The sequence below is a fragment of the Tachypleus tridentatus genome, chromosome 13, assembly GCF_004210375.1.
Source record: "Tachypleus tridentatus isolate NWPU-2018 chromosome 13, ASM421037v1, whole genome shotgun sequence".
NCBI classification, from domain to species: domain Eukaryota; kingdom Metazoa; phylum Arthropoda; class Merostomata; order Xiphosura; family Limulidae; genus Tachypleus; species Tachypleus tridentatus.
Genome location: NC_134837.1, coordinates 263,988,062 through 264,014,175, shown reverse-complemented (window position 1 = coordinate 264,014,175; position 26,114 = coordinate 263,988,062). Strand labels below are relative to the sequence as shown.

Genomic DNA, 26,114 nt, shown 5'->3' with positions numbered 1-26,114 from the left:
GATCCCGTGATTCTCGGATTACGGGTCGAGTGCCTTAACTACCTGGCCATGTCAAGCCTAGAATATTTCGAACTCATTCACTGCCTTCATTTCAAGTTTGATACTGTTTAATCACTTTGTTTGTCCCAGATATTTGGTAACTGTGACTTTTTTGTTGTGTAGTTTTCGTTCATTTATTTAACAGTAATTCCTATTCTGTAATTCAAGATATATTTATCTATACTGATGTAAAATAATAACGTTTTCTAACTATATATATATATGTGTGTGTGTATATCATAAATGGCAGAAGTTTCACAACGTTTTGGAGTTTTCTGTACGGAAACTGTTTTACCTTTAACCCTAAACGTGGAATGAAAGGTCGTGATATTCTGATAAAAACTACAGGAGCTATGGCTGGTAGGTAGAAGTTTTCTACTTATTTATTTTGGCTGCTATGTTCTAATACATGTTTTTTTCTTTATCTGGTAAACAGGTGTCAACTTTTGACATTAAAGTAGAAATATGAATTATTGTCAAAAATCAAAAATATTCACAGATACGTTGATAATTATAAGTTTAATACTAACTTCTGAAAAAAAATGTTTAATAATTTATTACTATTTTTGTTTTCCTTTAACTTCAACGAATCAGCAAGTCTCTAAACCAAACCTAACAATTATGGAAAGTTAGACCGAAACTGTTGAAACATTTAAATTCAGCCCCATATAAGTCGAAATTTAAACATGGTTTTCTCTGGTTTTTTATTTCATTTCTTCGTATTGTGCAGCTAATGAAGGAATTTATATCGAGGTATTTACAATGAAAAATGATGGAACATTATACACATGAACTCAGTTTTGGTAACACTAAAAACCGTAACGTTTATCAGGTTAAAACTTCAAATCATAAGTTGTGCTTTTACAATAACTCACGGAAATATAATAAAGCAAAGTGTGATTGTGTTATTATAGGTCTAGCTCTTACGTTCGCTGTACAAACTATAGAGGTAAGTACAATGGATGAAGAAGACTTACGATTGAGGCTTGTAATACACTCTCCGCATGCCATGCCTGATATTGAGAATGATGGTATAGACATCGCACTAGGCACATCACTTTCTGTGGGGATTGAACAGGTAATCTCTCATGTAGTACTTTCATGTTATTTATAGAAACAAATTTTTGAGCCTCATACTTTAAATGTAACAATCAATTTTTTTGAATTTCGCGCAAAGCTGCACAAAGGCTATTTGCGCTAGCCGTCCCTAATATTCCAGTGTAAGACTAGAGGGAAGGCAGCTAGTCATCACCACCCACCGCCAACTCTTAAGCTACTCCTTTACTAACGAATAGTGATATTGATCGTCACATTATAACACCCCTACGACTGAGAGGGCGAACATGTTTGGTGTGACGGGGATTCAAACCCGTGACCCTACGATTACGACTCGAGTACCTTAACCAACTGATCATGCCGAGCCATTAAGTGATTTAGATAATCGCCGGTCTTATGTTCGTCAGAATTAACGTTGAACTAGTTAGGCCTGAGAATAAGCGAACTGGAACTAGTCTTTGTACTGGGAGTCAATTTGAAAAAAAAAAAAAAAAAAAAACAGTATCAGATGTGGCAGTTAACAACTTTACGTAGAACTAATAAAACTAATTGTTTGAAATGTCACGGCCGTCTTAGTTATTTGGCCCAAGAGTAAAGGCCCTCATAACAAAGTAATAACTTAGTTTAGGGTAGTCGCTGTTGTCGAGACCTGCAGCGTCCCTCTGCTGAGCGTCTCACGTCCAGTGTTCGGTAATAACAGCACTAGATGATCTAAACGTATAGTCACCAGAGCTTTTGTCCAAACATTTCAAACTTCACGCCTAATAAAACTGATAAAATCTTCAATGGTGAGCAGACATATTTTTTGTCTAACACTCTCCTCGCGCCAACCACTTTGCAACCTGCGAGTTGTGAGTTCGAATATAATCACTTTTTATGCTCGCCCTTTCAGCAGTGAGGGCGTTATAACGTGATAGTCAGTCACACTATTTGATTAAAGTAGCCCACGTAGCCGGAGGTGTAATGTTGAATGGTCCTCCTCCCTCTAGTGTAGGCCAAAAGCTTTTCCGTTTAATTATTACCCATGCTTATCGACTCTTGTTTACCATAACCTTCTTAGCTCACCATGGCTACGTGGTTAAGGCACTCGACTCGTAATCATTACCAGTAAGTAGTACGAAAACTTCTATTTAGCACAAAGCTACACAACAGTAGATCTACATTCTGTCCGGGCCCGGAGCTTGACTCGTAATCTGAGGGTCGCAAGTTCAAATCTCCGTCACACCAAACATACTCTCCCTTTCAGCTGTGGGGGCGTCTTAAGGGGAATACAAAAGGCGGAAGACTTTCGAAACATCGTCCTCTACACTTGTGTCTCCACAACATGTATTTGCTGTGCATTCTACGAAGTTTCATCATGAATACGTTGCCTAAACAAACTATAAAAAAACAGTATTAATAAGTTATGTTGTTGTAATAATAGTATTAAAAGGTAAAGTTATTGTAACAATAGGATTAAAAGGTAAAGTTATAGTAACAATAGTATTAAAAGGTAAAGTTATTGTAACAATAGTATTTATAGGTAGTCTTATTGTAACAACAGTATTCAAATGTAGACTATTGTTACAATAATGTGAATAGGTAGTCATATTTTAACAACAATGTGAGTTGATAGTTTTATTGTAATAACTGTACCAATAAGTTGTATAGTTGTAACCAGGGGCGTAGATTTTTTACACCCGATGAGGGGATGATTTTTGTAACCACTTATGTGGACTGTTCAATTTGCAAATTGGTAATCTCTGATTACGTGAACCTGAAAGCTGTAAACATGCAGTCACAAAGTAATCTTGTTGCCACGATACTTCAAGGTTTCCATGTAGGTTTGTATAAGTGAGGTGTTGTGAACAGTTTTCAAAATGTTAATAGAATAAAGAAAAATGTGTCTTTAACTGCCACATGAATTTGTTCCTGCACACTGCACAGTATGACCATTATACTTGACAAGGTTACTAATAACTTTCATTGCATGAATTACGTTTTCAAATATTAATAAAATTAGTAATTACCCTTGATAAGAGTATATGTACTGAAAACTGTTCATGTTGTTTGATAAAAATAATTAAAATGTCTTTGCGAATTCTTAAATTACACAGCAATACAATGTAGCACATAATTATTCATACTTTTCATTGAAGTAAGATTCATTTAGTCCTCTAGTCTACATGTTCCCAAACGTAGACCTCCTTTGTGATGATCTGTTTATGAATTCTTTCATAAGCTCGTCTATATTTATCTTGTCGACCTCATCTTTGTGAGTGTGACAAACTGCTACATGGTTGAGGCGGCACTGAGACATAGTTGACCTTAACCACGTCTTCAACCGTCTTAATGCAGAAAAGCCACGTTCACATGCGCAGCTGGTTACTGGACATACAAGCAAAATTTTCATGAGAAGAAACACTTCACTAAACATCTGCTGGCTTGTTTCATGCCTTTTACAGTAAGCATCCTTCGCACCTTTCAGAGATACTGCTTTTGTTGTTCCTTTGAACATGGGCAACTGAAACTCGAGCCGTTGTGTAGAGATTTCTGGAGAGAAGTTTATAACCGAGTTGTCAATCTTGCCAGATGTGATCATGTTCTCAAGTGCTAGATATTGCCTCAAGTCATTGTTGTTTGCATTAAATCTAGTGGTCAGATGTTCTATGACGGTGTCCACAAATTCATAATATTGGCTTCTGTAGTAATCTCTAGCTGTTGCAGAATGGTGTGCTGAGGCATCACCTGTGATCCTGGGGGGGTCTGCGAATGCGTGGTAGTTCAATAGGCACCAGATCTAGGGAAGTTACCTTATTATCAGCTTCATCAAATATCTTGTTGTAATTTTACTCTGTTCGCAATACCCGCAACTGCTCAACTGTCATTGCAGATGCTTCAATTATGCCAGATACTGTCGCTGATTGTGCTTGGAATGCACGGTTTAGTTCCTCTAATGCAGAAGATGGATGCTGAGCCATCAACAATCCTAAAACTGTCTTTCCTTTGTCAGATCTGTCCAGCAGACCTCGTACTTTCACTGCTACATCTGATTTTTCATTTCCTAATTCAGGCAAAGAATCAACAATGCCACTGTAGTAATCATTAGCACATGTAATTGGAGATAGGCGGCACAACCAGCGTGTTGGACACAGTGGGCGGATGTATTTAACTGGACCATTGTGGCTGTCTGACGATAGAATATTTTCTAATATTTTTTTTTTTTATTTTTGCCTCGCATCCACTGTACGCACTACTCATGTTAGTGGCTCCATCATAAGTTTGTACTCTTAATCCTGACAGTGGTAAATTGAGTCTAGTCAGTAGATCAATTATAGTCGAGGATATTGTTTCACTAGTTGTTTTGGAAACACTGTACAAACCAAGAAATGTCTCATGGACATCAAGGTTCTCATCTACGTATCGTACACATATTGCTTCCTGTTCGGCATCTGTAACATCTTGAGTGCCATCAACCATTAATGCAAAGATTTTACTTTGCTGCACTTCGTGTGCTATGTTCCTCAGTATTTGATAGCTGAACATCTCCATTATTTCATTCTGAGCCTGATGTGATGTGAATGTGGTTTTCTTTTATAAGTAGGCCGTCAACTCAGGATCTTCCTCTTCCAGGAGCTTCTCCTAAAGGTATACTCCAATTTCCCTGTAAAAAGGCATCTATTTTCTGCCTTGGCACAATGAAAGCATATGACTTTTTAAGTCTGATTGTCGAAGTGTAGCCATGGGAACTCATCAAACCACTTGTCCTGGAAGTTGATATTTTGAGATTTTGCTTTACGTCGTGGTATTAGTTGTGCGTCTGGATGATATGGCTTTCCACACTGTATCTGTGGTATGTCAGATTTTTCATTACTGCACAAACTTGTTTCACAACTATCTGGTAGTTCATGATGTGCAATAGTTGTACAAGTATTTTGAACCTCGTTCTCTGATGAACATGGTATTTCCTCTGTAGGGCAAGTTTCTATTCCTTTGCTTGAGGTTGTTGGATTATCTGCATCTACATTGTCACTTGTAGTACTAGTAACTGGCTTGAAGAACTGTCTACTATTGGAAAGTTTCAGACGCTTGCTTGTCATAATTGGAAACTGTTTCTCAGATGACTCAACAGGCTAAAATACAGTCTTTATTGAAAAACTCTAACGTACAACGAACGAAGATAGAACAGAATGGAAGTACGACTGAACTTTACAATGTATTTAAGTCGAACGGGCGAACCTTACAGTGACTACCGAGCCGACTGACCGCCAGGATATCACTGGGACAATAATGTGTGCTAGTTACAACACAAGTAATTGCAAGTTTCTCGAAAAAGAGAATATATTGTTCTTTTACTATAAAGCACCAGCACTTTATTAGAGGGCGTTGATAATCTGAAATTTCATGGATTAATGAGTGCCACAAACACAGGTCTAATGAGCCCTGTTGTAAAATCGAGGCTCAGACTAAAGGGAGCGGAGGGGGTGATATAGGGCGTGTCTGGATCCGAGAGGCCCGAACCTGTCGTTAACTGCACACTTAACGTACAGTATGGTCAGCAACTTCGGCAGCTAAAGAGTGTTAGGCGTTCGACAATAAAACCGGCTAGACATGCATAAGAACAAATGGCGTAGGAAAGCCGCACAATATACACATAAGATTGATGCAGCCACAAGCTACAAATAGCCTGCCAGATCTAGATCACAGGGGTTTACGCTTGGGAGTAATATTTTCCAATTTCATGCTCTGTTCAATCTGTTGTGATGAAAAGTTTACTTAATCTTCAACTACGTACAAGACGTAGGTAGATTCTGTGATAGTGCTTGCAAGCCTTGCATGTATACTTAGGTCTACTGACTGATACTTACGAACTATCGCTTAGATCGAAAAGCTTAGAAACACCTCTATGTTGAAGATGTACATTTCGGCTACCGACAAAGCCTACATCTAGGCCTAACCCTCTACGTATAAAAATTTTCTCAACCCAACCGAGCCGTTTTTACATATATAAGCCTAATTATGTAATTCGATTGGTTATAACACGAGAATTACAAGAACAAACACACAATTTGTAGGCCTGTGATGCAATAAAACAATTCAAGAGACTAAACTGTAGGGGGGATGATTGTATGCATCATACCCCCACCTAAAATGAAGGGGGATGTATACCCTCCACCCCCCCCCAGAAGCTACGCCCCTGGTTGTAACAATAGTATTAAAAAGTAGACTTATTGTAACAATAGTATCAATATTTAATCTTATTTTAACAATAGTGTTAGTAGGTAGTCTTATTGTAACAACAGTATCAATAAGTAATATTGTTGTAACAACAGTGTCAGTTGGCAGTCTTTTTGTAACAATAGTGTCAATAGGTAGTTGTATTGTAAGAATAGTATTAAAAGGTAGTCTTATTGTAACAACAGTGACAATAGGTAGCATTGTTGTAACAATATTATTAAAAGGTAGGTTTATTGTAACAATAATGTCGATAGGTTGTCTTATTTTAACACCAGTGTCAGTTGGTACTCTTATTTTAACAACAGTGTTAGTTGGTAGTGTTATTGCAACAAAAGTGTTAGTGAATAATATTGTTGTAACAATAGTAATAAAAGTAGACTTATTGTAAGAATAGTGCCAACAGGTAGTCTTATTTTAACAACAGTGTCAGTAGGTAGTCTTGTTGTGACAAAAAATGTTAATTTGAAAGTTTGTTGAATGGGCAATAACTGCCCGTTCAGAGACACAAGTGTAGTGGACGACGTTTGGAAAGTCTTCCGCCTTTTGTATTCTCATGAAAACAAAAGGCTGAAGACTTTCGAAACATCGTCCTCTACACTTGTGTCTCCACAACATGTATTTGCTGTACATTCTACGAAGTTTCATCATGAATACGTTGCCTAAACAAACTATAAAAAACAGTATTAATAATTTATGTTGTTGTAATAATAGTATTAAAAGGAAGAGTTATTGTAACAATGGTATTAATAGGTAGTCTTATTGTCACAATAATGTCAATAGGTAGACTTATTGTGACAAAGTATTAAAATGCAGACTTATTGTAACAACAGTGTTAATAGGTTGTTTTATTTTGACAACAGTGTAAGTAGGTAGTCTTATTTTAACCACAGTGTCAGTAGGTAGTGTTATTGTAACAAATGTCAATAAAAAAGTATTGTTTTGACAACAGGATTAAAAGGTAGACTTATTATAACAATAGTGTCAATATGTAGTCTTACTTGAACAATAGTGTCAGTAGGTAGACTTTTTGTCAGAACAGTGTCAAAAAGTAGTATTTTTACAACAATATTGTTAAAAGTTAGATTTATTGTAAGAATAATTCCTGTAGGTTGTCTTATTTTAACACCAGTGTTAGTAGGTAGTCTTATTATGAGAACGGTGTTAGTAGGTTGTCGTACTGTAGTAGCAGTGTCAATAAGTAGTATTGTTCTGACAATAGTTTTAAAAGGTAGACTTATTGTAACAACCGTATCATGGTGTAATTTTATTGTAACAACAGTGTCAATAGGTAGCATTGTTGTAACAATAGTGTGAATAAGTAGTCCTACTGTAACAATAGTATTGATAAGTAGTATTCTTGTAGCAGTAGTATATAAAGGTAGGTTTATTGTAACAATGGTGTCAATAGGTAATCTTATTGTAACAATAGTGTGAATAGGTAGTCTAATTGTGACAATAGTATTAACAATAATAATATCAATAGATAACCTTATTGCAAGAATAGTGTTAATAGGTTGTCTTACTTTAATAAGTGTTAATAGGTGGTCTTTTTGTAGTAAGAGATGTAACAGATATTCTTATTCTAAAAATAGTATTTACAATTAGTTATTGTAAAAATAATGTAACAATTTTGTTAATTTTGTTTTTTCTTTTTAATAGTTGGTACTGTTATAACAAGAATATTAACAGCTGGTACTATTGTAATAACAAGAATGTTTATAACTGGCATTATTGGAAGAAAAATGTTAATAGCTGGTATTATTGCAATAAGAATAGTGTTGGTAGCTGGTACGATTGTAACAAGTGTTAATAGCATGTACTACTGTAATAACCAGAATGGTAATAGCTGGCATTATTGTAACAAGAGTGTTGATATCTGGTACCATTGTAACAAGAATGTTAATACCTGTAATTATTGTAATAAGAATGTTAATAATATATAGATGGCGTTATTGAAATAACAATAGTATTGATAGCTGCTACTATTCTTAGAAGAATGTTAATAGTCGGTACTATTGTAATTACAAGAACGTTACTAGCTGGTATTATTGTAACAAGAATGCTAATAGTTGATACTACAGTAACAACAATAGTGTTTATAGCTGGTACTGTTGTAACAATAGTGCTAATAGCTGTTTTCGTTCTTACAACAATTGTGTTAATAGCTTCTCTTTTTCTTATTGAATTAGGTGGACTATCATCGTTTACCAGAGCCATACAGTGATGGATGTTACAAAGATGACAAAAACGAACCAGATGCTTACAACAAGAAGGTTAGTGACGTACCGGAATAGTACGTCACATGGAAGATATGTCACGTGATAAAGACACGTGCTTTTAATAATTGGAATTTTTGTTTTGTTCAGTTGTCAATCAGAACTTAATATGTTTTAATTGAACCTTAACCTTTGCATTTTAACATGTTTAATTTCAACCTTAACCTTTATATTTCAACATGTTTTAATTCAACCTTAACCTCTGTATTTTAACATGTTTTAATTCAACCTTAACCTCTGTATTTTAACATATTTTAATTTAACTTTATTCCATGTATTTTGACTGATTATATATTACTGTTCCTAGATGCACTGTTGTAAATCTATACAACATAGACACCACAGGCATAACTTTGTACTTTACTACAAACACACACACACACACGATCATTATCCTAAATATTTTAAATAAAATAATTATAAATATGTATACTGTTTATCTTTCCATTAATAGCGATAGTAGTAAATGAATTCCATTTGAAAAGATTGAAAAAAAATGTTAACACTGAGGAGTTTCTAACCTGGAATATCCAGTGTTGTAGAGTTTCGTTTGTTAGTTTGACCCTCAGGCTACCTCCGCTTGCCATTATTAATACTGAGTCAATCGATTAGCTCTGTTGTTTTTGAATTTTGTACAAAGCTACAGGAGTGCTATCTGCCCTAGCAGTCCCTACTTTAGCACTGTATTACTAGAGGGAAGGCAGCTAGTCATTATCACCCACCACCAACTCTTTTACTAACGAATACTGGGATTGATCATTACATTATAAGGCTCCCACGGCTGAAAGGGCGAGCATGTTTAGTGTGACGGGGGATTCGAACCCGCGACCCTTGGATTACGACTCGAACGCCTTAACCCAGCTGCCCATGCCAGACCTGATAGGTTAAAGAGAAGGCAGTTAGTAAGTAGAATCAACTGCCAATTTTTTGGCTACACCAATTTAAACGTGGGATTTAACTTTTACTTCTAGACGTAACCGAATTCAGAAAATTTAAAGCTCAATTTTGTATCAGCAGGGACCAAATGTTTGGTTTTCGAATCCACACTATACTAGTCACTGGGCGATGAATAACGGCGTATTGTTAATGTCGTGATACATTATTGATTAATGTATCTATTATATGCATTTTTAGTGAATTATGTAAATTAAAGTTTCTTAAGAATATTTATATATTATAGACAACTTGATTTCTATCATAATTACTAGTTACCGATTTAATAACTTTCATCCATTAAAGTATTTCGACATAAATTTTATTGTGACAAATCTGAAATTTCTGTGTTCTTTAAATAATTTAATGTACTTTCCTTAATTTGTTATTAGTGACAGTCAGCTGTTTCTTATACTTACTTATTTACAGGTTAGGGGAGTTTAATACAGTGGATCGCCGTTAAGCCGCGATATTTGGGGGTCAACCTGCTTAACCGCGGCTTAAACTTTTGTGACTGAAAAGCAGAAGTCGCCAACAGCTCCGCTGAGGAGCCTCATCCGCGCCATTGCGTGATCATTATATAGGTTTATCGAATTAAAAATAATACTTTAATTATTGATCACTTTTTTCACGGATTTACCGCGGATTAACTTTAATGTATGGAGAGGTGTGATTCGGTAACAATGGCGGCCTCCATAAAGCTGACATAGAGAGCGGATAAGGTAGATTAACGGTCGATTTCTATTGTAATATATTTTATTTATTTCCCCAATTATAGAAAATCTCTTTTAAATATCCCCTTGAAGTTATAAAGCCAGGATTAAATTCGTAAGCCGCGTTTTTACACGTTTTTAAATTAACGGTGAGCCGCGATAATCCTCGCTCACATCGCTCACAAGACTTGCTTCAGCGGCTTAAGTGATTTCGCGGTTTCCTGGTCCGCGGCTTAATGGCGCTCCACTGTAGTTGTGGAACCTTTTTGTGTACCATATATCATCTATTATGGTGCAGTGCTGCATCTATATAAAGACCGACCACTAACCACTTTCATTTATAGCTAAGAAATTTGACCTTAGCACCTGATCTCATCCCAACAATAATCTACTCAAGGTACTTCTTGGTACCTGAACTCCTCCAAACAATAACCTACTCAAGGTACTTCGTGGTACCCCTACAATAATCTACTCAACTTTGTTCCTCACATATCACCTTCCACCATCTACGTGATACTTTGTTCATGACACTATTTGGAGATCTTAAAATTATTTATAATAACTACCTTGACCACCTGGGATCATTCACTTTCCAGTTAAATACGAGGACTGTTTATTATCACACGAGCCGCCAAAACTCTCAAAGGCTTTCTATATATGTATAATAAAACTTGTTTTATTTCATACATTCAACAACGTTGCTCAATGAGCTTTTACGTCTTTGTTCTCTTTAGGGATCAAACCTTAAAGTATCACTATAAACAATAGATCTTAGTGCTGAGCTGTATAAACACAATGTAACTGTATGATTGTATAAACTATTTTATCGTTTATTATAATGTATTTTCTCTTTTCTTAACCAGCAATGCTTCCAGAAATGTTTACAACTTTTAAGTAATGAAACATGTGGATGTGGGGACCCAACAATTAATTTACCTGATGGAGTACCACCCTGCCACCTTAAAGAAGCTAATGATGGTAAGAAAAGAACAGTATTTAGTAGTACAACCTTACCATCTTAAGGAACCAACTGAAGGTAAGTAAAAAAACAGTATTTATGTGTACAACCCTGCTACCTTAAGGAAGGTACTGATAATAAGTAAAGAACAGTATTTATCTAGTACCACCCTGCTAACTTAAAGAAGGTACTGATGGTAAGTAAAGAATGGTATTTATGTAGTACCACCCTGCTATCTTGAGGAGTGTACTGATGGTATGTAAAGAACAGTTATAATGTTGTTCCACCGTGCTAACGTAAGGAAGGTACTGAAGGTAAGTAAAGAACAGTATTTATCTAGTACCACCCTGCTAACTTAAGGAAGGTACTGATGGTAAGTAAAGAACGGTATTTATGTAGTACCACCCTGCTATCTTGAGGAGTGTACTGATGGTATGTAAAGAACAGTTATAATGTTGTTCCACCGTGCTAACATAAGGAAGGTACTGAAGGTAAGTAAAGAACAGTATTTATCTAGTACCACCCTGCTATATTTAGGATTGCACTGATGGTAAGTAAAGAACAGCTATAATGTTGCAAAACCGTGTTATTTTAGGGAAGGTACTGATGGTAAGAAAAGAAAGGTATTGATGTAGTAGTACCATGCTTCCTTCAGGAAAGTACTGATTGTAAGTAAAGAACACTATTATTGTAGTACCACTGTGTTAACATAAGGAAGGTACTGAAGGTAAGTAAATACTAGTATTTATGAACATCCTCATTAAATCTATGTCCCAAATAAAATGAATAGTATATGGAAAAAGATAGACCTAGGAATTGTATAATTAATAGTTTCTGTGAGTGTTATCAAGACACCATAACTTATATTGACGGAGAGTGTTCGTTTTCTTATAACCAAACCATATTGTGCTATTTGCTATATCTGTCAAAAAGCATTGTACCACTGATTTTAATATTATAAATCCAAACACTTACTGCTGTCTTACCAGCGGATGGTTTACACTATTAACCATAAGTAGTTTAAAAAATTACATAAATATCAAAAGTGTGTAAGCTCCATTCTACTCTAAAAGTACATTCTTTGCAAATGTTGTGTGAAGTGACATTTCTTACGAAGTGTTAGCCTTAGCCTTTGTAACTACATGATTCGCCTCAGTAACTGTGTGATTAACCTTTGTAACTGTGTGAGTAACCTCAATAACTGTATGATTGGCCTTAGTACCTGTATGATTAGCCTTATTAACTGTGTGATTAGCTTTAGTAACTTTATGATTTACCTTAGTACCTGTGTGATTACCCTTAGTAACTGTATGTGAAGTAGAACAGTAAATAATATTTTAAAATGAATGAAAGATGAAGCTGATAACAAATTAATAGGATTAATACATAAAAAGTTTTCATGTGATTTGTTGACATTTTCTAAACAATGTAACTTCTGAATAAAACTACATACATATATATGTATGTATGTGGATATATGTTTGCCACAATGTCATACAGAAGTAAAATATATTTACTGTAAGATTGATTTTGGTGTTTCTTTCTATTTTGTACTTATCATGTTTTGTGAAGTGGACCATGTTCTGTTTCATGATTTATATTTCTTGTGTAAACAACTGATGTTTTCATAATGCAGTACCCTCCAACTTATCACTGGTTTATTTTACTTTCATTATCTTGCATTTTGTCAGGTGACTCTGGATTGTAAATGGTGAACAAACTCTTCTCGAGTTTACAACTAAAGTTTACTGGTGTACAATTTACTAAAAATCTTCATATATTGGAATATTTTGTAAAATGAATCTTTTTAATCTATGTAATAAGTGCCTAACGTAATATATTTATGGTACTAATGTAGAACACTAAGTATGCATGTTAAAGGTGTAAAAAGGTATTCTCTATGTTTTGGTGTTAACTGTTATATATAGCTCTGAATGTAAACACTAGCACTGGTTAAAGAAACACAGATGCTGATATTATATATAAAAGGTATTCTCTGTGTTTTGGTGTTAACTGTTATACATAGCTCTGAATGTAAACACTAGCACTGGTTAAAGAAACACAGATGCTGATATTATATATAAAAGGTATTCTCTATGTTTTGGTGTTAACTGTTATATATAGCTCTGAATGTAAACACTAGCACTGGTTAAAGAAACAGATGCTGATATTATATATAAAAGGTATTCTCTGTGTTTTGGTGTTAACTGTTATATATAGCTCTGAATGTAAACACCAGCACTGGTTAAAGAAACACAGATGCTGATATCATATTTCTAAACAACACTTAATAACTGTACATTCGTATTATATTTGTTTGTACACAACCTTCAGTGTGCTGCTTGGATAAAGTAATGGCAAAGTTGTCCTCTGATGAGAAGACCTGCGGTTGTATCACTCCTTGTGTGTAAGTAAACAGTTGTCTCTTTACTTGTGTGTAATTAAAATACTGTTTCATTCCTTGTAATAAAATATTTTCCCGCGCATCTTTATTTTCCCGTTGTTGTCTGATGAAATGTGTTATTTAAATTTTAAACTGTAAATAAAACGCTGATTTCTGGTCACAAGATATTTTTATTTTTCTTGTCTCTAAAATAATTTTATTAATTGTGGGGGACTGGAATGATCCAGTGGTTAGGGTATTTGATTCGCAATCTGAGGGTCGCGGGACATTATATTTTCGGTCAGTCCCACTGTTCGTTGGTGAAAGAGTAGCCCAAGAGTTTACGGTGGTTAGTGTTTGCTAGCTGCTCTGACTCTATTCTGTCACTACTAAATTAGATAAAACTTGTGCAGAATATTCTTTTACATCTTTACACGAAATTAAAAACAAAACCGAAACCAAGTTCTTGACTGTATCATCAATTATACGAAGAGACTATTCGGTTTTGGTTACGAAATATTCTTATTATGAAATAATTACATAATTAACATAACTGTTCATTTTCGTGTTTAAATTAGTGCGTAATCTTAGTGTTGTTATGATAAAAACTCCTAACGTTCCGAATTTTGTTTTTTTTTTATCATGTGCAAGAAAGAATTTTCATATTTTCCTCATGAGCCATCTTTTGTTGAATTTTCAAAGTAAATCTCTCTTTTCTCTTCCATTGGTAAGTAACTTGATTAGTTGACTGGTCAGGGTGATGACTTGATTAGTCGACTGACCTGGGTAATGTGACGTGGAGTCGCATGTTTAATCTCCTCAGCACAGGTGAAGTGCAGTTAAATTTTCATTTATTGTTTTTTTATTGTGTTTATAGTTTTTGTAGTTGACATGTAAGTGATATTATACAAGTATAAATAAGCAATATTGTTACTAAAAATGCTTCATAATGCGTAATTTTTGGAGGTCTGTAACGGATTAATTTAATTTACAGTATTTCTTATGGGAAAAATGGATTCGGTTTTGTCCTTTCAAAATATAGATTAATATAATACTCATTCTGTGAAAAACCTAAAAATATTGATAAATAGATTCTTTATTCTATGGTATAGATTGTTAAAATATAGATAAATATATTTCTCATTCTATGAAAGAATTTAAAATATTGATAAATACAATCTTTATTCTATGGTAGAATGTTATATATAGATTGATATGTTTCTCGTTCTGTGAAAAAAACTGTTAAAATATAGATTAACTTTCTTTATTCTATGATGGAAACAATATTTGTCGTTTAAATAAAAATTAATGGGATAACAGCTAAAACAAATTCTCTGCGAGATATATTTGTAATATTGACTGCATATTCCAAATTTTTATTTCATGAAACATTATTAATGCTACTTAAATTACTTAGTTTACAGGTTTTAATGACACTACTTTTGTACTGCAGTAATATGTTAGATACTTATCCTATAAATGTTGCAGTTAAGATTAAAAGGTACGAATCACTTATTGTTTAGAAGCTTCCCAGAGGGAAATAACATAGAAGTAAATATAGTTCGTGGCTAATTATTTGCAAATTGAGTAGAATATTTCTTGGATATTATTGTTTTTGTAATTATGAACTCATTATTTGTGTATTATTTTCTTCCAATATAGATAATGAGTAGTTCAGGGTAAGTGTGTTCTACAGTTTATACAAAACAAAATGTGTTTAAAATAATTATCTGTGTTTACTAGTGGTGTAAAAGATATCGAGATAAATGCATAAAGTTCAAATCGAGATAACTGCCGTTTTAAGATTCTGTAAACGAATTTATAGAAGAGAAACGTTTTTTATTTAATGAGAAATTAATCCGGAAATGTAATTATTGAATAATATAATTTTATGCACTTATGCACTGATGTTAACATATAAAATGTCTTTGTTTGAAGTAAAATGTATCCAAGAATTTTAACAATATAATAATTCACTTTTAACGAAACTTTTCTCGAGACCTTTCGCGGCGTGTAGAACAGAATTATGGGTATTCTTAGTATTTTTTATATAAACACAAGTAAACAAAACATCAACGAAATACAATACGTAGTTAGGCTCTAACGGGTTTTGCGTTTTTTGAAGGACACGTGTGTTAAACATATGGTCTGAAACTGACCACGCCCAACCTTCGTAGAAACTCAAACTAACCACGCCCACCCTTCATTGAAACTTAAATTGACCTTGACACCCTTCACAGAAAAATAAATTGATCTTGACACCCTTCGTAGCCACTAAAATTGACCTCGTCCACCCATCATAGATATTAAATTTGTTTGGATGAGTAACGAGCTAAAACTCAGTTATTTTTATCAGTCATGGACTAAAAAACCAGTAACTATTTAGATGAAACATAAACTGATTAAATGTAGGTAAATCACGGGCTCGCTATGGCCAGGTGAGTTGAGGCATTCGACCTGTAATTTGATAGTAGCGGGTTCGAATCCCGGTCGCACCGTACTTATTGGCCCTTTCAGTTGTGGGAGCGTTATAATGTCTCGGTCAGTTCCACTATTCGTTGGTAAAAGAGTAGCCAAGAGTTGGCGGTGGGTGGTGATGAATAGCTGCCTTCCCTCTAATCTTACTCTGCTAAATTAGATTAAGGTTTAAAATGTTGAATCGACTGTCACTCAGGTATTCTTGAAATTCGGATGTTCGTGTAGGAGATCTGTATGCTTATCGTCTTACCGAGTGCAATGACTTTAGAAGTAGTGTTGGTATTGTAAATTAATGTTACAGTGAACACACGTACTGTCGAGTGCGTTTGTTGATTTGCTTTTATGAACAAAATTGCATAATGGGCTACCTGCGCTTCGCTTCATGCGGGGATCAAACCGTGAAATTTTAGCCTTAGCCTTTTAAACTCTCACGTTTGTTGTTAAGCCACTGTGAATGTTATTGTATTGTTTTAAACAAAGTCCTTTGCTGTATGTATATTTAAGAATATTCGCGACGTTTTAACCTTGAATGTTGGCCGAACAAGCCCTCAATATAACAATTAAATCTACGGGGAGATGCTTCATATTACTAAGGTGCTTTGAGAAATGCAGTACGTACATTTATGTAAGTTAAGTGTGTATATACAATTGATAACATCGACTAATCTTACTATATGTTCGACATTGGGTTTTAGGTCGTTAAGGGTCTGGGAGGGTGGGGTACCTTTTCGACTTTTTCTTCCCTAAATATTATCCTTGAAATACTTGTTTGTTTTGTTAAATTACTCGACAGCTACCTGCGCGAGCCGCCCCTGATTTAGAAGTGATAAACTAGAGGGGTGCAGCTGATTGACATCACCTACTGTCAGTTCTTTGGGTACTTTTTACCAACGCATACTGGGATAGACCGTTTGTGTAACGCCGCCGCAGCTGAAATAAGGAGCATATTCGACAGCGGGTTTCGATCTCTCAATCTAAAGATTGGAGTCGCACGTTCTAATCACAGGTCTAACTTAAAATGTATCCCATTAAACCATTTGATTACTAACCAATATCAGTTTGATTAGGTTTTATTTTATTTTATCAAATTGTTACACTATTATTCTTCGATTACTTTAAATTTTCTATACAATGTTAATTTTCTCCGAGTACGAGATTAATAAATACTATGATTTTTACAGAGATTACAAATATCCTATAACCATATCTGGAAGTTCAACCACATGGGGTGTCCATGGTAATAAAAATCACAGAATGTTTACTTTAGTGAATGAATACTCTGCGTTTTAAAGACGTTATAAATTATAATTAAAGTTCTACTTTGCTTACGAATTTAAAAGTGACTAGTTAGAAGGAAAACATAAGTAGCTAATTGATGTAGATGTAATCAGATACTTTTTGGCTTATCAATGTATATGTAATGAGATACGTTTTAGGCTTAGCAATATATATGTACTGAGATACGTTTTAGGCTTAGCAATGTATATGTAATGAGGAACTTTTTAGGCTTATCGATATATATACTACATGGCCAAAAGTATGTAAATACCCCTTCTAATTAGTGGGTTCGGCTATTTCAGCCACACCCATTGCTAACACGCGCATAAAATCAAGCATACCATGCAATTTCCATAGACAAACATTGACAGTAGAATGGATCGTACTAAAGAGCTCAGTGACGTTCAACGTGACACTGTCATAGGATGTCACTTTGACAACAAATCAGTTATTCAAATTTCTACCCTGCTAGAGCTGCCTCGCTCAACTGTAAGTGAAGTGGAAACGTCTCGGAGCAACAACAGCTCAGCCACGAATCTGTAAGCCACACGATCTCACAGAACGGGATCGCCTAGTGCTGAAGCATGTAGCGCGTAAAATTCGTCTGTCCACAGTTGCAATGCTCACTACTGAGTTCGAAACTGCCTCTAGAAGCAACGTCGGCCCAAGAACTGTTCGTCGGGGGCTTCATGAAATGGGTTTCCATGGCCGAACAGCCGCACACAAGCCTAAGATCACCATACCAAGAGTCGGCTCGAGTGATGTAAAGTACACTGTCATTGGACTCAGGAGCAGTAGAAATGCGTTCTCTGGAGTGATGAATCACGTTTCACTGTCTGGAAGTCTGACGGACAAATTTGGGTTTGTCAGATGCCAGGAGGACACTACCTGACTGAATGCATAGTGCCAACCCAACTGTAAAGTTTTGTGTAGGAAGAATAATGGTCTGGGGCAGTTTTTCATGGTTTGTGCTAGGCTCTTGAGTTCCAGTGAAGGGAAATCTTAATGCTACATCATACAATGACATTCTAGAGAATTGTGTGCTTCCAACTTTGTGGCAACAGTTTGTGGAGGCCCTTTTTATTTCAGCATGACAATGCACCCATGCACAAAGTGAGGTCCACAAAAACTTAGGTTTTCCGAGGTTGGTGTTGATGAACTTGACTGACCTACAGAGAGCTATGACCTCAAACCCATTGAACAACTTTGGGATGAATTGGAACGCCGACTGTGAGCCAGGCCTTCTCGCCCGACATCAGTGCCCGAACTCTTTAATGCTCTTGTGGCTGAATAAGAGTGAATCTCCGAGCCATGTTCCAAAATCTAGTGAAAATCCTTCCCAGAAGAGTGGAGGCTGTTATATCAGCAAAGGGGGGACGAAATCCATATTAATACCCACGGTTTTGAAATGAGATGTTGAACACGCACATATGGGTGTGATGATCGGATGTCCACATACTTTTGGCCATGTAGTGTATCTGTTATCAGAATAATTTTTAGGCTCATCGATGCATATGTAATCAGAGTACATTTTACGGTAATATGATTTATGTGAAATTTGAATACTTTTAATTTTTTAAAGTGACCAGTGGAGTTAAGGAAGCACAATAAGTGTATGTGCAGATTTTGTTATGTTTGTTTAGACAAAGTCGATAAACATCAGTATAACAAACACCAGAAGACATCGTATTGTTGGAAAAATATCAAGGTCAGTAAGTTGTATTTTATCAATAAGAAGAGTAAAATAAGAACAAAAAGAAAGAAATGGAAATGAATAATTAGAACAATAATAGGAACACTGTTGTTAGATTGCTTACTAGATAGTTGAAGGATAACAATGGATTGGTTGTAAAATAACTAAGATGTTGACATCTTAAAATATCTTTATTGTTAACAAGCAAAAGTAGCCGGCTTCAGTCGTGTTATAAGGCTTATACATTCTAGATAAATATGTCAATGTGTGTACTATGAACCTATATTAGCAAGAAAGACAAATCAAATAAAAAAATAAAAACGAAAATTACAAGTTTTTTAGTGTTTCTAAATGAAGCCTTTTTAGCAAATTTAATATATTAATCACTATTTTAAAAATGATATTTTATGTGGAAGTTGTATTTAACAACGTGTTAAATATTTGTCCTTTCAAAATATAGATTAATATGATACTCATTCTGTGAGAAAACTTAAAATATTGATAAATAGATTCTTTATTTTATGGTATAAACTGTTAAAATATAGATAAATATATTTCTCATTCTATGAAATAATTTAAAATATTGATAAATGCATTCTTTATTCTATGGTAGAATGTTATATATAGATTGATATGTTACTTGTTCTATGAAAAAACTGTTAAAATATAGATTAACAATCTTTATTCTATAATGGAAACAATATTTGTCGTTTAAATAAAAATTAATGGGATAACAGCTAAAACAAATTATCTGCGAGATATATTTGTAATATTGACTGCATATTCCAAATTTTTATTTCAAGAAACATTATTAATGCTACTTAAATTACTTAGTTTACAGGTTTTCATGACACTTGTTTTGTACTGTAGTAATATTTCAGATACTTATCTTATAAATGTTGCATTTAAGATTAAAAGTTACAAATCACTTATTGTTTAGAAGCTTCGCAGAGGGAAATAACATAGAAGTAAATATAGTTGGTGGCTAATTATTTGCAAATTGAGTAGAATATTTCTTGGATATTATTGTTTTTGTAATTATGAACTCATTATTTGTGTATTATTTTCTTCCAATATAGAAAAAGAGTCGTTCAGGGTAAGTGTGTTCTACAGTTTATACAAAACAAAATTTATTTAAAATAATTATCTGTGTTTACTAGTGGTGTAAAAGATATCGAGATAAATGCATAAAGTTCAAATCGAGATAACTGCCATTTTAAGATTCTGTAAACGAATTTATAGAAGAGAAACGTTTTATTTAATGAAAATTAATCCGGAAATGTAATTATTGAATAATATAATTTTATGCACTTATGCACTGATGTTAACATATAAAATGTCTTTGTTTGAAGTAAAATGTATCCAAGAATTTTAACAATATAATAATTCACTTTTAACGAAACTTTTCTCGAGACCTTTCGCGGCGTGTAGAACAGAATTATGGGTATTCTGAGTATTTTTGATATAAACACGAGTAAACAAAACATCAACAAAATACAATACGTAGTTAGGCTCTAACGGGTTTTGCGTTTTTTGAAGGACACGTGTGTAAAATATATGGTCTGAAACTGACCACGCTCACCCTTCAGTGAAACTGAAATTGACCACGCCCACCTTTCGTAGAAACTAAAATTGGCCTAGACATATGGAAATTAAAATAAGCCTTGCCACCTTTCGTAGAAAGTAAAACTCACATTGACACACTTCGCATAAACATAAATTGATCTTGACACCCTTCGTAGCCACTAAAATTGACCTCGTCCACCCTTCATAGATATTAAATTTGTTTGAATCAGCAACGAGCTAAAACTTAGATATTTTTATCAGTCGTGGACTAAAAACTAGTAACTATTTAGATGCAACGTAAACTGATTAAATGTAGGTAAATCACGGGCCAGGTGAGTTAAGGTGTAACCTGTAATCTGAGGGTCGCGGGTTCGAATCCCGATCGCACCAAACATATTCGCTCTTTCAGTTGTGGGGGCATTATAATGTTACGGTCAATCCAACTATTCGTTGGTAAAATAGTAGCCCAAGAGGTGGCGGTGGGAGGTGATGACTAACTGCCTTCCCTCTAGTCTTAGGGACGGCTAGCGCAGATAGTCCTCGTGTAGCTTTGCGCGAAATTCAAAACAGATAAAATAAACAAGTAAATCATTACCTCCAAGTGTTTCATGCAATTTTTATTGAAATCCCAGGAAATAATGAAGGTTGAAATATTGAATACTAAATTAAGTTTGGAAAAGTGTAAACTCCAGTTATCCATTTATCTGTTATTAGTTTGTGATAATTAAAAATGCATCAGAATGAAATAATATTTCGTTCCAAGTAATGTGTGCGAACTTCATTTAAAAATTAATATAATTTTTAAGTATTGTTTTTGTACTACACCTATTGGTAATTGTATAAATCCTTTTCCTAGAATGAAGTTTTGGAGAGTATTAGCAAGAGTATTTGTCTATATTCAAACTAAGAAAAGAATTGTCTACACCAGTAACCTTAAATACGAGGTAGGTGTTTGATGCTACATTTCAAGGTCTAATAAGATGTAGAAATAAACTTCTTAATACATGAGTTTTGGTGCAAAGTAGCAGGGTAAAATCTTAAGAAATCATTTCTCTATTTTGATAAAGATGATTAACATTTAGAATTAACAATTACAGGTTAATCACAGCGTAACATTTGTAAGCCAGAATTACAGGTTAATCACAATGTAACAGAAGCAACAATTACAGATTAAACACAGTGCAATATTTAGAAGGAACGATTACAGGTTAATCAGAGTGTAACAATTACAGGTTAATTCTGTTTCGCATTTTGAAGCAACAATTACAGGTTAACACAGAGTAACATTTACAAGCATCTATTACAGGTTAACACAGTGTAACATTTAGAAGCATCAATTACAGGTTAACACAGTGTAACATTTAGAAGCATCAATTACTGGTTAACACAGTGTAACATTTATAAGCATCAATTACTGGTTAACACAGTGTAACATTTAGAAGCAACAATTACAGGTTAACACAGTGTAACATTTATAAGCTACAATTGCAGGTTATCCACAGTGTAACACTTGGAAGCAACAATTACAGGTTAATCAGAGTGTAACAATTACAAATTAACTCAGTTTAGCATTTAGAAGCAACAATTACAGTTTAACTCAGTGTAACACTTAGAAGCAACAATTACAAGTTAATCAGAGTGTAACACTTACAAGCAAAAATTACAGGTTAACATAGTGTAACATTTAGAAGCAAAAATTATAACATAGTGTAACATTTAGAAGCAAAAATTACAGGTTAACATAGTGTAACATTTGGAAGCAAAAATTACACGTTAACCACAGTGTAACTTTAAGAAGCATCGTTTACAGATTATTATCTGTACTCTCAGGAGCTTTGTCTGTGAGAACTAACGCACTTCATACTATGGAAGAATAACAAAATATCATATTTTTTGTAATATTTGTTTGTATGATACGTGGTTTTGTTAAAAGTGGCTTGGTGAAAACATGTTTATGGTGTGTGGTTTCAAGTATTTTACCAAATTATGTTGATATACTCTGTTTCCAAGATTTATTTTCCCTCTAATACCAATGAAAAGCTCCAACCTTCACTTTTAAATTCATGCTAGACCCAGGACGTGTTGAGGAATCTCGGAGGTCAATTTAGTCTGTGGCTGGGCATTTCCCTCACTTTTACCTTCAAAAGAACCGTACAGCTTATGAAAGATATCTTTGTTAAGTTCTGGAAAGGAAAACGTTCATTGAAGGTTTCTCCAGATCCGTCATCAGGAAGTTCCAAGAACGTCTTCGATGTCCAACAGACTGACGTTGTTTTCTTAACTAATACGCAATTAGGCCTAGCAGATATATATCATACTTAGTGAACCAGCTAGAATCTTCCTAAAACAGCTTGTTTATTTACTTGTTGTTAGGCTACACAATAGGCTATTCGTATATAGATACCTGATTTTTGGTGTCAAAATCCCTCAGACTTATGAATGATTCACCAGAGTGTGCTTTGAAAGTACAGAATTCAAATACTTTAAAGAAAAGACAAACTGAAAAGAAATAATAAATTATTTGTTCTGGTTTTAACAAGTTTTAACCCAAGCTCAACACATCCATTAGAATCCAAGGGATATTTTACATTACAGTTTGTTGAATACTTGGACGTATCTTTTAGAGATAAGTTTCTTAATAAATATTTTTTAATTGAAGACAGAAAATTAGATGGTACTAAGGTCTACCTAATGACAGTGAATTAAGAATATATCAATAAAGTCACAGTCTTAGCATTATTAGTTAGTAATAAGGTCCACATGATGACAGTAAATACAGAATATATCAATAAAGTCACAGTCTCAGCATTATTAGGTAGTTATAAGGTCCACATGATGACAGTAAATTCAGTCAGTATATATCAATAAAGTCACAGTCTCAGCATTATTAGGTAGTTATAAGGTCCACATGATGACAGTAAATTCAGTCAGTATATATCAATAAAGTCACAGTCTCAGCATTATTAGGTAGTTATAAGGTCCACATGATGACAGTAAATTCAGTCAGTATATATCAATAAAGTCACATTTTCAGCATCATTAGGAAGTACTAAAGTCTACTTGAAAACAGTAATTTCAGTATATATCATTAAATTCACATTCTCGGAATTACTAGTTGCTACTAAGATCTCCATGATGACAGTGAATTCAATATATATCACTAAAGCCTTGGTGATATATATATATATCACTAAATATATGGTCAGCTTTACGAAGTACTAAGATTTACCTGATGGCAGTAAATTCAGTATTTGTTACTAAAGTAACATTCTCAGCATCATTAGCTGGTTCTAAGGACTACCTAATGACAGTAAATCCAGTCAGTAATATCAATAATACCACATTTTCGGCATCATTAAGTAGTATTAAGGTCTACCTTATCATAATAAATTCTACATATATCAATAAAGACACAATCTCATCGGTATTATGTAGTACTAAGGTCTGCATGGTGGTAGTAAATTCACTGTATACCTTTAAAGCCATATTCTCAGCATCGTTAGGTAGTTGTAAGGTCTACTTGATGACAGTAGGCTCAATATACATCAATAAAATTATATTATGGGCATCGTTAGCTAATAGTAAGATATACCCGATGATAGTAAATACGATATATATAAAAAAAGCTGCATAATAAGACAATTATGTAGTCATAAGATGTACCTTATGACAGTAAATTCAGAAAATATCAAATAAGCTCCATTCTAAATTTGTTTAGCTAATACTAAGGTATACCTGATGACATTAAATTCGGTATATTTCAATAAATCCACTTTATCAACATCATTAGTTAGTACTAAGATCTACCTGATGACAGTAAATTCAGTATATATCAATCAAGTCATTTTCTGAATCATAAGTTAATACTAAGGTCTGCCTGATGACTGTATATTTAGTCAGTATATATTAGCAAATATGTATTCTCAGTATCATTAGCTGGTAATAACGTCTATATTAATTAATCAAGTGCGAGCCTTTTTGCTTCTGATACTTGAAATCTCTGTTGATAGCCCTAACGCAAAAAATGCGGGAAACATGTTCTTGTTGTAACTATAAACATGTCGAAAAATTTAAACTTGAATTTAAAAAATTGGATTGGGCAATTTTTGGTTTTGATTTTTGAAGTAAGTTGTTTCCCACTGTCTTGTGAGGGGCGTGTTGGAAATATGTTCTGCCGAGGTGTATAACAAACGCATATAATAATTCACAAGTACTTTATGTATTTTAATTTGTAATATATTCTGATTAAAAAACTAAATATTTTTAGTGTATATACGTGTATTGTGCGATATTTGTTAATGTTAAAAAGATATCTCTACTTTATGATAAAGAGAAGCCTACTTGAAGTAAAATTGTATCTCAATACGGATGGTTTAGATATTAAAACTTTTAATAAAATGTGACAGAGATCAACGTTTCGACTATCTTAGGTCATCTTAAAATTGTAATACCCATAGCAGCTGTATTGATAATATAGGTATGTATATTGTTTGAAGACTTTTAAATGCGTGTATATTTTTCTTCTCAGAATGCTAACCCGAATACTGCAATAAAAAGTTGATTACCCGTGTTTTACGAGTGGTAATATAATTACTTATTGGTGTCAATGTGAAAATAAATGTTTGATATATTTTATAAACTTAAAATTTATTGAATTAAACGTTGTTCAAAGTCGTCAAATTGTTGAATTACACATTGTATAGAATCGTCAAAATGTAAAATTGTTGAATTACACATAGTTCGAAATCGTCAGATGTCAAATTCTTGATGACGAGAAACCTACTTAAAATAAACATGTATCTCAGAACTTCTGATATGGGTACTGGTAATGGTTTAAGTATAGGGAATCCCGTGTCACCAGTTCTAGTCACCATTTTTGTGACAGATTGAATCTCAAGCTATCAATTCAGACTTACACCTACCACTATACTGGTACAGGTATGTTGATGATACAATTACTGGATTCACATATACAGAACACAAACTTAGTTTTTTCAATCATGTTAACTCCATACACCCCAACATTAAGTTCACCTGTAAACAGGAAACAACTAATCAAATAATATTTCTTAACCTCAAAATCACTAGAACTGATACACAATTCAAAACAGAAATCCACGGAAAAATCACCTACACTGTATTATACATTTTCCCTAAGACTCAGCATATGAAACAAAACAATAACTCAACATATTAAGAAAGCAAATAAACACAACCACAAAACTATGTTCACCCGATAAAATTAACGATGAAATCAACAAAATAAAACAACACTTCATCAACATCAACAAATTTCCTCAAAAAATCGTGGAAAATATTATACGCACACTCCTAGACCAACAACAAACAAACAACAATAAATCCCAAGATACAACAGATTACAAAACCTTGTACTGCTGCATACCATATGTTCCCGACATCGGCGAAAAATAACCAACATCTGGGAAAAATTTAAAATACAATATTCCAGTAAACACCAAATTTATTCAAAAATCAGATTCAAAGTTAAAGTCTTTATTGTATA

At 33.9% G+C, this 26,114-nt stretch overlaps 2 protein-coding genes across 2 annotated transcripts; both read left to right on the top strand.

Moving 5' to 3' along the window:
• The first annotated feature begins 959 nt into the window (after positions 1-959).
• On the top strand, positions 960-14,674 carry LOC143238579 (degenerin mec-10-like). The gene is made up of 4 exons (XM_076478937.1): positions 960-1,117; positions 8,502-8,585; positions 11,098-11,212; positions 13,527-14,674. Exons 1-4 carry the CDS (start codon positions 998-1,000, stop codon positions 13,601-13,603), a joined length of 396 nt encoding a protein of 131 aa, XP_076335052.1. The 5' UTR covers positions 960-997; the 3' UTR covers positions 13,604-14,674.
• Positions 14,675-14,914: 240 nt separating this feature from the next.
• Positions 14,915-25,158, top strand: LOC143239728 (uncharacterized). The gene is made up of 4 exons (XM_076481153.1): positions 14,915-19,039; positions 20,104-20,120; positions 21,447-21,534; positions 22,661-25,158. The coding sequence occupies exons 1-4, from the start codon at positions 18,947-18,949 to the stop codon at positions 22,910-22,912; spliced, it is 450 nt and encodes a 149-aa protein (XP_076337268.1). The 5' UTR covers positions 14,915-18,946; the 3' UTR covers positions 22,913-25,158.
• Positions 25,159-26,114: the final 956 nt, after the last annotated feature.

Bases quoted from the DNA above. Each gene is read 5' to 3' on its own strand.
- LOC143238579 (XM_076478937.1), top strand. From the start codon at position 998: ATGGATGAAGAAGACTTACGATTGAGGCTTGTAATACACTCTCCGCAT. The intron at 8,586-11,097 runs GTTAGTGACGTA...TTTCTTAACCAG, and splicing joins CAGATGCTTACAACAAGAAG to CAATGCTTCCAGAAATGTTT. The intron at 11,213-13,526 runs GTAAGAAAAGAA...CACAACCTTCAG, and splicing joins CCTTAAAGAAGCTAATGATG to TGTGCTGCTTGGATAAAGTA.
- LOC143239728 (XM_076481153.1), top strand. From the start codon at position 18,947: ATGTGCAGATTTTGTTATGTTTGTTTAGACAAAGTCGATAAACATCAG. The intron at 21,535-22,660 runs GTAGGTGTTTGA...AATTCATGCTAG, and splicing joins CCAGTAACCTTAAATACGAG to ACCCAGGACGTGTTGAGGAA.